The 16,413-nt window shown below is 37.7% G+C and overlaps 1 protein-coding gene across 2 annotated transcripts; it reads right to left on the bottom strand.

Annotated features, from left to right (window-relative positions):
• Positions 1-4,330: 4,330 nt before the first annotated feature.
• pitx1 (paired-like homeodomain 1) lies at positions 4,331-10,382 on the bottom strand. Of its 2 annotated transcripts, XM_079847225.1 has the most exons (4): positions 10,256-10,382; positions 7,165-7,272; positions 6,158-6,360; positions 4,331-5,464 (listed from the first exon to the last, which is right to left on the bottom strand). In XM_079847225.1, the coding sequence occupies exons 2-4, from the start codon at positions 7,253-7,255 to the stop codon at positions 4,928-4,930; spliced, it is 831 nt and encodes a 276-aa protein (XP_079703351.1). In that variant the 5' UTR covers positions 7,256-7,272; positions 10,256-10,382; the 3' UTR covers positions 4,331-4,927. The 2 variants fall into 2 exon arrangements, with proteins under 2 accessions (XP_079703351.1, XP_079703350.1); XM_079847224.1 differs by lacking the exon at positions 10,256-10,382 and having other exon boundaries at positions 7,165-7,543.
• Positions 10,383-16,413: the final 6,031 nt, after the last annotated feature.

Below are 16,413 nucleotides of genomic sequence, written 5' to 3'. Positions count from 1 at the left end.
TATAAAACATTCCGACAAACGCTATCAATATCAAACAACAATAATAAATATTGAATTTTAAGTGATTTTTAATCACTTTATATAAACTACATCGACACAATCATCAGAGAGGAGCAGTCGAGTCAACATTTGAAGTGGATCAAAAGAGTTTATCAAGAACGGGTATTCTTCTAAATTCATGTTTAACTTTGATGAAAGGTTTTGATCCACGTCAGATGTTGATGTAGTTTCAACTGCATCCCTTATTTGTTTATTTTTGTTGTGGGTCACATGAGAGAGGAAAATTATATATAAATGCTTTTGCGTTCCCCGATAAGTGTTCATTCTCAGCTTTCGAGTTTTTTGCGAATGAATGCCGTTTCTTGGAGGAAAATGTAAAACTTTAAAAAACTGCACAAAAGTAAGATTAATTACCTGATCCATAACAAAATGTGATTTTCAAATCTAGATAGTTGTGATCCAGATGAACCCTTCTGACCTGTGCCGGAGGAGTTTAACCCTAACGCTACCGATGCGAACACTAGTTTATCTCCAGCTTTAGCCTGTGTGTTGTGTAGTATTCCTGCATCCTTCTCCTATTCCTGCTCCAGGGTAAAGTCCCTGCTTCAGTTGACCTTTGACCCTTGGCTGCATGAAATGAAAGATGCATTGCAAGGTGATTTTATGACCACTTTTTATATATTTGAGTAACCTACAAAAAAAAGTTGAAAATCAATTAAAGTTTCTGATACAAACAACAATATACAAGCACAAGACTTCACAGTGATCATTTCCAGATTCGGGTTAGAGATCTGCGCTGGTGATCAAACCAAATGCTGAATATTTCAAACTGTTCGCGTCTTTAACGCATTAACGGCGTACATTATTCCATCAACTACATCACAATTCAGTTCATTACAACAGTTTATTGAATTAACTGGGAGTCTGAGAGAAACACTGAACTCAGTCCTTCAGTGCGTCACTATCCGCACTGACTCCGCAGGGCAAACCGCATCCAATCCGGATCCAGTTCTTCAGAGTGACGCCGGTTTAACGAGCCCGCAGTTCCCGCGCTTCGCCTCGTCATTGCTGCCTGCTGTTTTGATAACTTATTTATCCTTCATTTGCCTGTTTTTATTTTTCATAAATGTTCTTTTTTATAGATTGAATTGGGTTTTTAATTCCACCAGTGTTATGTCCCATATAGACATGCAGATAGACAGGATAGTATTTGTTTCGTATATGATAAAGCAAGTGATTTTATGTTTATACCTTTCAGTAATTTGTATTATGTCCGGACAGCATCTCAATGTTCTCCATATGCATGTTTTCTCATCGCACTAAAATAAAACTTTTTTAGAAATGCATGTAGTTTTGCATTTGGAATGTAATGAATTCTCTAAACTCTTACAGATTTATCAGCTTGGCAGAACAGAATAAGGTGTCAGTAAGTCTTGATATTACAGTTTCTCCGTCATTATTCTGAACTGAATCTGCAGGATGAAACTCAATCAGAGTCAGTAACTCTTCAGTTCACCTTCACAAAGCTTGGTTAATCATTCCCTCAAGTCATGATAATAGCAGGTTTTGTGAGTCCATAAAACGCCTTCATGGCGAGACCGCTTTTCTGCAGGGTTAGTTAGATATGCCAGTGTTTTAAATTGTGTCTTTATGTTGTGTAAATTCTTATGCATTGCTTAAATGTCTTCATTGTGGTTTATATTTTATTTTTGCTGATAATGATCTTACTGCTCAGCTGTGTTTTAATTGATTTGTGCTATTTTTTTTTTTTTTGTTAAATGTCTTTAGCAAATATATATTTATAAATATATACACACGGGGTTATTACGGATAATATCTCATGCTGTTATCTAAAAGGATGATTCTAAAAAAAATTTTTTAAAGAACATTGGATATTGTCGAGGCCTATCGGGTATTCACTTATTGTTGCTTCTTGTACATTTCATTTGATTTAAGTATTCCGGATTGCTGTTTTTAATGTTTTTTACTACATGCCTTTTCAATTAATGTTATAGTTTTTCTGTCTTATCAATGTTTCCATCTTCCTCTTCCAAACCTTTATGTTTGTTGTCACAGAATTATTGCATAATATCTCGCATTACAAAGTACAGTTTGGTACTTCATAACAGCCTGTTGATGTTTACACCGATGGATTATGATTGAGCATACACTACTACACGTCGCTTAAATATTAAGTGCAATATTTCAAGCAAAATATTGTCTTTCATAGCCATAACTTTGTTTTAGGTTTGCTACAGCTCAATGATGCACGAACTGAATAGGTGACAACGAAAAAGACAATAGAGAATTTTTCTATTTTCCAAAACAGTAATGATTTATTAATGCAAACTGAATTTCATGTAAATAGTAGGACATATGCGCCAAAGAAAATATCACATTGTTATTATATTGTAAAAGAGAAAACATTTGAGGAGCTGTTTCTACCTGATCGGACCCTTCAAACCTATTATAGTGTATAACCCAATTTAGTCAGGTTGATTCAGTGATTAAAAACTAGATCATTTAGATTTTACATTTTAGATTAGCCGATGAATTTTTTTTTTTTTTTTACAGTGACTGATAGTTTTGTTATTGTTGTTTTAAGATTTGAATCTAAAAAAAAAATATTTTAAATAGGTAACGTTAATGTTAAAATCGGATGTTCCACGTCATGTAAAATATAGTGGAGAGAACAAATTTTCAAATAAATATAGTCGTTTTTGTTGTTTGTTTGTTTTTTAATTATAACTATTCTAAGTATTTTGAATAGTTCAGTGAAGGCAATAGATGAGCGTAATAACACTACAAACATGATCCACTCGGTATTATAACCCCGCCACACTCTGAATTTTAAGAATCCCTAATTGAGGCCGTGTGGCCATTAATGTTCATTAAGGAGAAGGTTCAGCTTTAATTGAAGGAGATATAGAATGTGGATTTCTTAAGAGCTGATGAAGATGGATTTTGAATAATTAATTAAACATGTTGAAGTGACATGCATTGTCTCCTTATCTTAAGCGATTAGACAGTCTGTGCTTGACTTCATATCAGTGATTGATTAATCAGCTGTTGAGATAAATTAGCTAAAGAAACTAATCAAATGCTGCACATCATATAATTAAAGCGGCAGCCTTTTCTGCTTAAAATGCTTTTAAAAATAATTAAAATGGCAATAAACCTCGAAACAATTACGGAAATATTTCTATTTTGTTCGATGCGCGATTTTTTCGGTAATAACATTGAATTCGTTATGCTAAAGCCTATTCTAAAAGCCTACTTTAGATATGATCCGATTAATTATAATTTACACGGCAATTCGAAGGGAGAAAAAGAATCATGTGAATAACTAGAATTTACTTTCGTCAGAATCTGTTCAAAAACATCTTGCAGTGTTTTTTATTGTTCCTCGAGTTTAGGATACTAAAATAAATAATTATTCTGCCGAAGTGCTTTCAGGAATTATTATAATATGTGAATTATTATAATCACTCGTTTCCGTCTACTGCACGCGATTACACGATCTTCGCTGTGTGTTCGCCGGATTCTCGGTTTTGTCATTGTCCTCCTCGGCAGGTTTGTTCACTTTCTTTCAGACAGTCTCTTTGTTTGAATTGGGGAATGAATGAGTTTAACGCGTCCTTGAGAGGCATGTCAGCATTGTGAACTCATTCTGTTAGTCTAAACCAGAGGAAGTGACCATTAACGCGGGCCTCGACCTTTGGGGGAATTAAAGGCGTTATTATCAGTGGAAAAGGATCAGCAGAATTAGGGAAAACATCAGTTACGACAGACCTTCTCCTTCATATCATCTAAATGCACCTAAACACACACAAACCGATAAAACAGTCACTTAACGTGGCAAACCGTGATAAGGAACTGATTTTCAAGTTTTCTCTCTCTCTTTCATCCTAAAGGTAGATTTGGATATAATTGGAAATCATCTAGTGTAATCAAGCAAAGTGCTGGAGGATAAAAACAAGGCCAATGGAAGATATTGTCAAATATCATATACGGGCATGTATTACGATGTCAAGCTTAATATTGACGAGATACTGACTTGCGCGGAACTGAAACCTGCTTACAAGTAAAAGACTGGAAAATAGTTTCGTGAATGTAAAAAAAAGAAAATAGCTGCGATACGCAGGGATAGCCTATTTATATCGTCTTATTTCGTTAGATATGGTTCATTATATTAATTAGAGAAACAATATTATAAAATTATAAATGTAAATTCAAAGTTAATGAAGGCCAAGTTTTCGTTCATGTAAACGCTGTCAAGTTTGTTGCATTTAATCAAGCTAATGCCCACATTGATCATTATAATTATTTTAGAAATTCTTTGTTTTGAGGTTTATTCAAACATTACCATAAACATAAGCACAATTTTCAATCAACATGAGTAGTACAACATAAAGTTATAGCTTTGTTATTTTGTCTACACATTCATATAATTTTTTACATTTTTTTCCCACTCGGAGTAAGCATGCGGTAACAACTACGAGGACAGAATCCAGACTGTCGATGAGAGGACAACAAAACCTCTGCAAGACAATTAATACAATTAAGAGAACGGGACTCAAACACAACTGAAGACTATAATCTACTGCGGCCTTTCCCGCGCTAACGGTGTTCACTGTTCCCACTCGGAGATACCATCATTTTCAGTTTTGTTCCACGTTTTATATATGTACAATGTATGAGTTTAACTTGTCTTCAAAACGTTGCAATCCAAATAATGGATTTAAATTGTTGTGCAAGTTTAGGTAAACACAGACAATCCGCATATTCCATTGCAAAATGCCGAACGCATCTAATCCAGCATGGTTGTCGTTTCTCCAGGTATCCGTTCATTGCAGTTTAACTGGTCAACTGTTAGGGTTAGGTCAGTTTAACTAGTCAACTGTTAGGGTTAGGTCAGTTTAACTGGTCAACTGTTGTACTGGCACGCGTTCAGACTCGAGCCCGGACTCTGAAGACCGCCGTATCCAAACGACGGGTGTTGCTTAGATTTGAGTCTTAACGTCGCGAGGCTGGAGTTGCAAGTGTCCCTGTACACGCTGTACGGAGAGCCCGGAGGTCCATACGGGCATGTGGACGAGCTCATCGCAGGACTGATCGCGGAGTTATTCAGGCCGATGTTGTTGAGGCCGGTGGTCGGCATGCCAGGCACGGCGGAATGTCCCATCCCGGACGCCATACTCATGGTTGAGATCGAGGTCGGGGCGGAGAACATGGACTGGGACGTGAGGGGACTCATGGAATTAAAGAAGGTAAAGTTCTTCGTAGACAGTGGGTTTGGGGCCAGTCCTTTGTTGGTCCAGTTGTTGTAGGTGTAGGCCGGATACACGTCATCATAGGGTTGCATTAATCCGCTGAACTGCGGCAGGTAAGTGTTCTTACACAGGTCCATCTGCTGGTTTCGTTCCCTCTTTCTCCATTTCGCCCTTCGATTCTTGAACCAAACCTAGAGGAGGAACGCATTATATTTACTCAAGCGCAACCAATGATCGGTAACTCTTCTTGCTGGCTGTATATTGAGTAATCTGCATTTGTTATGCGAATATAGCCCTACTTAATTGATAATTTTAAATATCAGCGAAATTATATTTTGATAAATTAAACCAACCGAGAAATGTCTGACATTTGATGAACGTTTCAATTCTAAATCCCTCACTATCAAAATTGTAAATGTGGGTCAGAATCTGGTTCTGGAATACTGCGGGATTATCTGAAAGATCGACCTACTGAGAAACATTTCTAAATATCGCTGAACAAAACTCAGGAAGAATATATTGGCTAGTTTTTCCTTAAGAGAGATTTAGAGATTTGAATCCTTTAAATAATGAAAAACAACCCTTAGCCTGCGTTTGTTAAAAATTATACATTTTCCTATGATTAATAACAGGATATGTATGACTGAAAATACAATTGACAAAAAAGAAACACTTTTTAGAACTAATAATACTTGATTAACGATTTATTTAGCTAATAAAATATGTAATTTTACGTTTAATGTTTTGTGATTGTTCTTGCGAAATAAGTATAGGATATTTTTCAGACTTCTTGAAACATAGGCTCATCCTGTAAGCTGAAATGTTCTCACGCATATGTCCTGAGAGCATGTGCATAGTGGTGTGTGTGTGGTGTGTTCTCGTACCCGGACCCGGGCCTCGGTGAGGTTGGTCCACACCGCGATCTCCTCTCGGGTGCTCATGTCCGGGTAGCGGTTCCTCTGGAAAGTGGCTTCGAGCTCCTGGAGCTGCTGGCTGGTGAAGTGAGTCCTCTGCCGTCTCTGCTTCTTTTTCTTGGACTCATCCGAATTTCCATCGTCGCTTTTCTGCTCGACAGACCTCTCCTTTTCTGGGGAGAATAATTTTGGAATCTGGTGAAATCTGCTGAAATCTAGTGAGTAGCGCATATTTTTGCCGGAGATTTGGAAGGAGTCGGACACAAAACAAGAGTCGGACAAAAGGGAATAATGTAATGATTCTGTTGCACAGTGCTTGTCAATCCACAAATATGCAAACAAGCCTTATTAAAATGCGTCAATGGGACGGAAACTATTTGAATACAGTTGGCTACCTACGTAAGCTACAGCTAAGTTTATATTTTAAGTTTATTTTTAAATAAAGTTAAGTTTTTTTTGTAGGCTATTTGAAATATCAAGATAGAAGTTAGGCTATAGGCCTATACAGTGGAAATGTTTTAAAATCAGGCGTAGTTCATTGTTGTTTACAGCACTACATTCATGTTTGCAGTTTATACAACACTGTCATAAAAACGCATTTAATTGTAAAATTTACAACAGTGGGAATTTAAACCGCGTTTTTTATATGATCAAAACGGATAGGCCTATATGGAGTTTTAAGGACGCCATATCTGTAGGCTAATTCTAAACGTGTATTTCTATTTAGTTTTTAAAGTTTGCAAGGTAGCAAGAGGCTAATGTGCATCAAGCACTGCACGGTTTCTGCAAAATTAGACTGGAAAAAAAAACAGCTAAACAGTTTTAACTAATGACTACTAAAACAAAACATTTTACACATGTGGAAAGCAAACTTATTTTTAACACGTGTAAATGTAGCCTATGCGTTTGGTCAAAAAGGCTAGCTTGCGTGTGTTTTCGCTCTCTGTGGTTATGTAAATGCAGATATGTGTGTTTACCTGCGGTTTCATTATCTGAAGACTCGCTGCTCGTGTTCTCCAGTGTTTCTCTGGTGCTGTTGCTTCTCGGCAGATGGAAAGATGAGGCCATGTCCACATTCAGTCCTCCTTTAAAACAGTCATGTGTTATTAAATCTCTTCAGCGGTGTGAAGCGAGCGTCAGCAGACTCGCTACGCGATTTTATAATGAATAAGCCCGTGAAAAGCCGCGATCTCCAGCAATATTGTCCTCAAAAGCACCTCAGATCGGCTATATTCCTGAAGAGTAGATGTTCGGAGTGAACGAGTGAAGTGTCCACCAGCAGGACCCACCCTCTGCTCACTTCAGTCCCACCCACAGAGGAAAAGCATTTTTCATACAAGTAAAGTTTTCTCCTTCAAAACTTCTCCGCCGAGCTTCTGGCATTATTGTGTTTCAGAAACAGTGTTTTTGGACTCAGTCTGCAGCGCCATGAACAGTGAGAGGCTGTTACTTTAACTAACAGCTGATATACCAATGCCCAGACATTTTCAAACAAACAAAAAACATATTATCCATAAAATCCATCAGTTCTACCGCGCTGTTTAGCAGTTAGACTGCAGCACTCAGAACCACCGCTATAATTAACATTAGCCTATTATTATTTTACATAAAGCATATTCTTGAAGCCTAATTGTGCACGAGGCAATTACCAATTACTGTTATTGGCGTGCAGTTTAATATCAGTCATTGAATCACTGTCAGTATTTCTCTTTTAATAATTAAAAAAAGGTCTAACATTCCAATTTGTAGTTGGGCTTTTGTTATTTTGAACCAGCAAACCAAATGTGTGTTCAGAAGAAAAAGACTTTGAGGTTCATGAACACGCTGTTATGTTGAATGAATGTTTAGGATTAATGCATTTTATTAATATTTTCTACAAAAAATGATTAGTGGGCTAGCCTACCACTATCGCCCAAACCATAGCCTAACACAAAGTAAAATTGTCAAATAATATGCAATATAATATGGGTTTATTGTGACAGTTTCATGTCACTGAGAGAACATCTCGCTGCCAGGTTTGTTTTGTAAAGTTTATTAAAGTTAATGGCGCTGTTGGTGAGAATATAATGATGATGATCCATAACCTGCGAAAAATAGGAAAAGCGCCTTTTCTAAATGTTCACGGCACAACTTTCTCAAAGTAGTTAACTAGAAAATTCCACAATTCATACACAGACAATTCATATTCTTATTTTACAAACAAGCCTACTCATTTGACCTACTTTATTATCATCATTTTTATGTTGCATTATTATTATTATTATTATTATTATTATTATCATTATAGTAGTTTACGGAGAAAACCTTTAGTCAGATCTATCAGCTGCACTTCCTTCCACAGACATTAACAAATAGAAACACTTGATCTGACAGCAGAATGTACGTGTTTCTTCTTATGTTATATTAACCCATACATTATTCGCGTTATACTCGAATGACCCTGGATACATTAAGTGTTGCACAAGCACTTCATTCACGGGTATTTAAATAATCTTCCCAATGAAAATCCCAAAAACACCATCGTCGACGAAGACCTAAAGATTCCTTTCGCTGCTTGCAGGAGAACTACAGCTATAGAAAGCTATCTGTAATTCTGTGACAATGCGTGTATTGAATAACAGAAAATAATAGTAATATTGGTGCCTCGGTAGCCTATCTTATATAGAGATTAATTTCACGATTATTTTAATTGTAGTTTAATTCAAGCAAATAAATGCCAAATAAATAAATATTTAATAAATATAAAAATAATAATAAATATAACACTGAAGATAGACGCGTGAAATCATTGTTCGTCTGATATGTGCATTTGAAAAGTGTGGATCAACATAAAACTATCATTCAGAGATATTTTATGAGCAGGTAAGAATATATTTGCATATTTTAGCTATAAGATTCTTCGGGTTGTTCGCGCTCACAGCATCACTTTAACATCTGTGTCAGAAGCAAAACAAAGATGTCTAAAGATGCATGCAAATTAAAGACAAAACAATAATTTAAATGTTCTCTCTTAATGAAAGTTAAAACGAATATCGCATATTACCAGTTCAGCCTTCTCAGGTTTTGGCCTTCCTTGTGAATCAAGACAATAAACTGCAGTTTACTAACCGATTTAACTAAATAACCCGAATATTATTCGACAAAGAAATAAATAATAATAGGCTCTATGAATATATATATAATTTAATATTTTAAGGAGGCCAGTGGATTTAGAAGACTTTAAGGAAGCCTGTAAATAAACGCTGGACGATATTCTTATAATATTATAACGACAATGTAGCCTAACAAACAACTTGTCTTAGTCGTTACCGCAACTTGGCTGGAAGGCTGTTATTATTATTATTATTATTATTATTATTATTATTATTATTAGCCTATTATTATTATTATTATTATTATTATTAAGAAGAAGAAGAAGAAAACGAAGAACGGTCGCGAAGAATTAATGCGCCGAATGTGAATCTAATGACAATTGAATAATAAGCATTTATTTATAGCAATGCGCAAATACGTCAGATGGTTAAGTGCAGCCTAATTAATTTCAGAACTATACTAAAATACTATGTTATTTTTGAAAACACTCGAGCTCGCGCACTCATGCAAACACGCACATTCTCCAAACTTTTGAAAAGGTGTCCCAAAATAAAACTCTAAAACACACTAAAATCCAAACGCTTTTGTTAAATGATGATCACCTCACTCGTGAACTATGTAGGCCTAAGAAACAGAAGCCTGTCTTTCTCTCGTTCAAGCAGCCACATGCACCCGCAGGACAGTGCACGAGAGGCAGTGCACGAGCCGCAGACTCCTGCGGTTTAACCTGCACACTGTACGCAAAGCACGCGCCTTATACTGCTACATTCGTGTCATAGTTTGTTTATTCATTTATTTATATTAATTGCTTTGCATAACCACATGTTGACCGACATTTATATTTATCGCGTTATAACAACCTATTATACAAAGCGAAAACAACAAAACTCTTGCAGGCTAAGATAATAAATATTATTACAGATACTGCACTACATATTTCCAAACATTGTTAAAAAGCGAGGAATAATGACTCACGTGTCAGTTCTCTGAAAGGCTGTTTGGTTCCTTTTCTCGAGTGTTAAATCGTCTCCATGCATTTATAATATATAGTTCCTAAAATGTGTGGTTGTTGTAAGCAACGTTGAAGTTTATGCGCGAGAAGACGCGCGCCGGAGCCTCTATCGGGTACACCGAGCGATCGTGACGTCACACCCCAGCGCGCGGTCCGCATGACGTCACTCGCGCATGCCTGACGGAGGATGAGTGACATCTCAGACACTTACGAGCTCTGCCATAGCTTTATTTCGCACTGTGTTAGGTTATTTACTTTTTTTTTTTTTTTTTTTTGTATTTTAGGCTATTTGAATAGCCTTTTTAAAGTAGCCTAGGTTATTTTATAAGTAAAGATTTTTTGAAGACAATGAATGCTTCACATTTAGCTATTTAATGTTAGTTCAGTAGAGATCACAATTTTAGGAATGGGTTTAGCCTACTTTAACTATATATTTTTTTAAATAAATTGCCTATACGGTCTTAAACGGAATGTAGGCTGTAAATGAATGAGTAAAAATCAATCGCTAAAAACAAGATGCTTCGAAGGAAAAAACAAAACAGAAAAAACAGAAAAAATAATAAATATATGATGAATTATACAGTGTTATAATTAATTAATTAAATTAATTCGTCTGTGATTACTTGGAGATCGTTGACATGTTCAGTTCGTTGGCTATATTTCTTATTGTCCCGAAATTATACATTTAAACACACAAACATTTACCCAAGATAGATTATAACGCACTGATGGAATAATTTTAGAAAACTTTAATGAGTAAAACAGCTGACCCGAACCCTACATTCAGTCCTTGATTTATCTTTATTTTATTTGAGTAATTTATATGCCACCAATAAATTGACGTTCACCATTCAACTGTATCTTCGTTTATTTTTATTTTTTTTCAATCAGTAAATCACTAAAACCATGAGCGAACCGAGCCTTAACACTTCTGACAGTTTCATGAAGCTCACTGATTATAAGATTATAAGATTAACTTCCAGTCTTATATGCGGTTCTGTCTAAGGCTACATTTTTAAATATGTTTGTAATTTTTGTATCTCAGAAGAGTTGTGACACACCTGATGTTATTATGCATATGAGATAAATGCACAGACAAAGAGATTATTGCATGTTTAAATATCATCTCAGTCATTTCCCTCTGGATTTACAAACGCGATTAATAAAATACATTTCATTTCTCCAGAATTATGGCCGCACAGTTTTGCATCGACAGAGGTCATGTGTCATTGGAAACCAATTTGATGGAAGTGGTGTAATTTTTTTCGCCAAACTCATCTATTGCCTCGATGACATCGGCCGTTTGCTCTGAAAGTGTGTTATTGTAATTCCCGAAGGATTGAGAGTCTCTGCGAGTGTGTTTATTTGCGGAGATTATCGTGTCTGACCTCCATCACACCGAGTTTAGCTCGAGCTCTCCTGGATCTGGGTCCTGACACACACTCAAGGCTTCTGTGTGAGACACATCTCGCGGTCAGTCCAGGATATTCTCTGATCTGTCTGAATTAGAGTTATTATTGCTATTTGTAAATGCGTTTAAAACAGCTGCAGTTGAAAACAGAGTAAAGGAATAATTCCCGACGGGCCGCTGAATTACTGAACGCGCATTATGAAGCGAAGTGGTCGTGCATTAGCCTATTTACAATAATGGAGCAAATTAATATTCTGTTTCCATTTACCAATACATATTTTCCCACGTTATTTCACGAAAGAGAGCTTGTGTGTGTGTGTAAGAAAGAAAAGAGAGAGATTTTTAAACACACTTCAACCCCATAACTCAGGTATAAATGAGTTGTCCTTCAACCACAGTACAGATGATCTTATTATTATAATATCGTAATTAAAAAATATTCTATATCATTCATTAATTTAAAATGCTTAAATTCAGCAACAAGTCTTCAAGCATTGAGATATTAAGAGATTAAGAGAAATAGAGATTAAGTGTTCGGCTGCAGTGTCTAATCATAGCGAAGTGAGTGTGTGTGTGTGTGTGTGTGTGTGTGTGTGTGTGTGTGTGTGTGTGAGCAGGAATAAAACACAGAGCGCGCTTGATAAAAAGTAATTTCGTGTGAAAAGAAAATGGACACTCATTTTTATGCTGCCGCGTGTGTGTGTGTGTGTGTGGTCATGTTTTTTATCCTGCCGTGTGTGTGTGTGTGTGTGTGTGTGTGTGTGTGTGTGTGTGTTTGGTCATGTTTTTATCCTGCCGTGTGTGTGTGTGTGTGTGTGTGTGTTTGGTCATGTCTCTGTGGGTTATTTTAGCAGCAAAGATCACTTAAAAAACTGGAAAATGAAATGAAGTGACCTGTAATGCTGGTCTGGATAAAGAACTTTACTGGATGAAGGAAAAAGTTGTCTCAAAATCACTGTAATCAAAGTTTTAAATTTTTTTTTTTTTAAATCTAAATTCTAAAACTAGTTCTGGTGTAAGACTCAGAAGCGCTGAGCTCGGTCCCTCTGGATGTGGTAATAGAGGACACTGGCCCAGTTCACAGGGACACACTACTGATTGTCATCCTAAAGAAAATCGTGTATTTTCCAATTCTCTCATTGTGTTGCCAGTTTGATACTGTAAAGTAATTGTATAAGAAATGATCACAGTTTTTGCCACTAGGTATTGCCAGTTACATCATATGTATAATTTACACAAAAATGTGGCTCCAATATCTCAGTGTAACGGCTGATTTCAAGAGCCCCTGCTGTGCTGTTTTAAAGGCTCCTAATGTTGTTGTGGAGTCTCCTACAGGGTTACAGGCATCAAAGGTCAAACAACACTTTCAGTCTCTCATAATATACATTGAACATCACCACATCTTTCACTGATTCTCAAACACTAGATGGATGAATCAGTCTCTCTAAATCCCTCCTTTACTCTGCTCTGATTGGCCAGATGGCTCAGTCTGTTATGATTGGTCTACTCTGCTCTGATTGGCCAGATGGCTCAGTCTGTTGTGATTGGTCTACTCTTCTCTGATTGGCCAGATGGCTCAGTCTGTTGTGATTGGTCTACTCTGCTCTGATTGGCCAGAGGGCTCAGTCTGTTATGATTGGTCTACTCTGCTCTGATTGGCCAGATGGCCCAGTCTGTTGTGATTGGTCTACTCTGCTCTGATTGGCCAGAGGGCTCAGTCTGTTATGATTGGTCTACTCTGCTCTGATTGGCCAGATGGCTCAGTCTGTTGTGATTGGTCTACTCTCCTCTGATTGGCCAGATGGCTCAGTATGTTGGGATTGGTCTACTTTCCTCTGATTGGCCAGAGGGCTCAGTCTGTTGTGATTGGTCTACTCTGCTCTGATTGGCCAGATGGCCCAGTCTGTTGTGATTGGTCTACTCTGCTCTGATTGGTCAGACGGCCCAGTCTGTTGTGATTGGTCTACTCTGCTCTGATTGGCCAGAGGGCTCAGTCTGTTGTGATTGGTCTACTCTGCTCTGATTGGTCAGATGGCTCAGTATGTTGTGATTGGTCTACTTTCCTCTGATTGGTCAGACGGCCCAGTCTGTTGTGATTGGTCTACTCTGCTCTGATTGGTCAGACGGCCCAGTCTGTTATGATTGGTCTACTCTGCTCTGATTGGCCAGAGGGCTCAGTCTGTTGTGATTGGTCTACTCTGCTCTGATTGGTCAGATGGCTCAGTATGTTGTGATTGGTCTACTTTCCTCTGATTGGTCAGACGGCCCAGTCTGTTGTGATTGGTCTACTCTGCTCTGATTGGCCAGAGGGCTCAGTCTGTTGTGATTGGTCTACTCTGCTCTGATTGGTCAGATGGCTCAGTATGTTGTGATTGGTCTACTCTGCTCTGATTGGTCAGACGGCCCAGTCTGTTATGATTGGTCTACTCTGCTCTGATTGGCCAGACCGCCCAGTCTGTTGTGATTGGTCTACTCTGCTCTGATTGGCCAGACGCTCAGTATGTTGTGATTGGTCTACTTTCCTCTGATTGGTCAGACGCTCAGTCTGTTGTGATTGGTCTACTCTGCTCTGATTGGCCAGACGCTCAGTATGTTGTGATTGGTCTACTTTCCTCTGATTGGTCAGATGGCCCAGTCTGTTGTGATTGGTCTACTCTGCTCTGATTGGCCAGAGGGCTCAGTCTGTTGTGATTGGTCTACTCTGCTCTGATTGGTCAGATGGCTCAGTATGTTGTGATTGGTCTACTCTGCTCTGATTGGTCAGACGGCCCAGTCTGTTATGATTGGTCTACTCTGCTCTGATTGGCCAGACCGCCCAGTCTGTTGTGATTGGTCTACTCTGCTCTGATTGGTCAGACGGCCCAGTCTGTTGTGATTGGTCTACTCTGCTCTGATTGGTCAGACGGCCCAGTCTGTTGTGATTGGTCTACTCTGCTCTGATTGGTCAGACGGCCCAGTCTGTTATGATTGGTCTACTCTGCTCTGATTGGCCAGAAGGCCCAGTCTATTGTGATTGGTCTACTCAGCTTTGATTGGCCAGAAGGCCCAGTCTGTTGTGATTGGTCTACTCTGCTCTGATTGGCCAGATGCTCAGTCTGTTGTGATTGGTCTACTCTGCTCTGATTGGTCAGATGACCCAGTCTGTTGTGATTGGTCTACTCTCCCCTGATTGGCCAGATGCTCAGTCTGTTGTGATTGGTCTACTCTGCTCTGATTGGCCAGATGGCCCAGTCTGTTGTGATTGGTCTACTCTGCTCTGATTGGCCAGATGGCCCAGTCTGTTGTGATTGGTCTACTCTGCTCTGATTGGCCAGAGGGCTCAGTCTGTTGTGATTGGTCTACTCTGCTCTGATTGGCCAGATGGCTCAGTCTGTTGTGATTGGTGTACTCTGCTCTGATTGGCCAGAGGGCTCAGTCTGTTGTGATTTGTCTACTCTGCTCTGATTGGCCAGATGGCTCAGTCTGTTGTGATTGGTCTAAGTCAGCCTAAACGCCCATTATCATAAGTTAACTTCAGCTCCTCCGGAGACTTCCTAAAGTTCAGCGATTTTACACGGTTAAGACAGTAACAATGATGTTGATTTTACCATATCAATCTGAGCGCAAGTCGCAAGGATGACTCGAGCAGGACTCAGTGTTTCAGCAGTGTACAGCTGTAAATCCTCACCGTCAGCATTAACAAGATTATTTACATCAACAAACTGTGAAACTTACACAAGTTTACGCAAATGTGTCTTCAAGTGATGTAGAATCGTAAAGCATTGGGATTCAAAACACAAACGAGTCGTAAAGGCGGTTCAGAGTCGATTCTTTCTTTTTGGAGACAATAACTTTATTTATCGTGCACTTTCCACTTTACAACTTTGCAGAATGTTAACATTCACAAATAGCTAGGCTATATTACACACTGCATAAAAAGGAATATTCTAAAAACCATAACAGGGACACTTTAAGCAATCATTCATGCAACAACATGTGAATCCTTATGTTCAGTAACTAATGAAACCTGCTTTATTAGAGGCCAATCATCATTATTACTACTTTGCATGGTAAGTGATTTGAAAAAACTCCTAATCATTTAACTTCAGCAAATATATTGTGTTGCAGACATGAATGAGACCCAGCAAACAAAAATATGTTCTAAGAAAGTTTTGCTAACGTTGTTATTTCTGAATGTTTCTGTAAAATTCAAAACATCCAGTTTTTTTTCTTGGTTATGAAAACGTTAAACGTTAAGCATTTCTTCATTCTTATTATGGGAATGTTTCTTCTGAATGTTCTCTGAACATTCTGAAATATTTAAAGTAAATAAACATCCAAATAAAACATTTAAAGAAACGTCCATGAACACGATGTATAATGTTTTTATGCTAACATTATTAAAAACCATGTAGGATAACTTTTAACAAACGTTCTATTAACGTTACTGGAAAAACGTTTGTTCATAACTTTGAGAGAACCTTGACAGAACAAATGTCATGCTTTCATTCATGCAATCAAAATATTTGATTTCCAAAGATATGAATTAATTTAGCAGTTATGGCATTGTAAAGCACAGTGCAGTACGCACACTACATTGCATTTAGTTTAAAAAATGTACATATTTACACTGGATAAAATAAACAAGTTAGGTTTTTATTTATTTATCAAAAGTCACTTATTACACGAAAGGTAGTGAAGACATTTATTTATGTCAATAAACTTAACTTA

The sequence above is a fragment of the Squalius cephalus genome (genome assembly GCF_949319135.1).
Source record: "Squalius cephalus genome assembly, chromosome: 17".
In the NCBI taxonomy this organism is placed as follows: domain Eukaryota; kingdom Metazoa; phylum Chordata; class Actinopteri; order Cypriniformes; family Leuciscidae; genus Squalius; species Squalius cephalus.
Note: the sequence above shows the minus strand (reverse complement) of the source record. Positions and strands in the feature narration are given on the sequence as shown.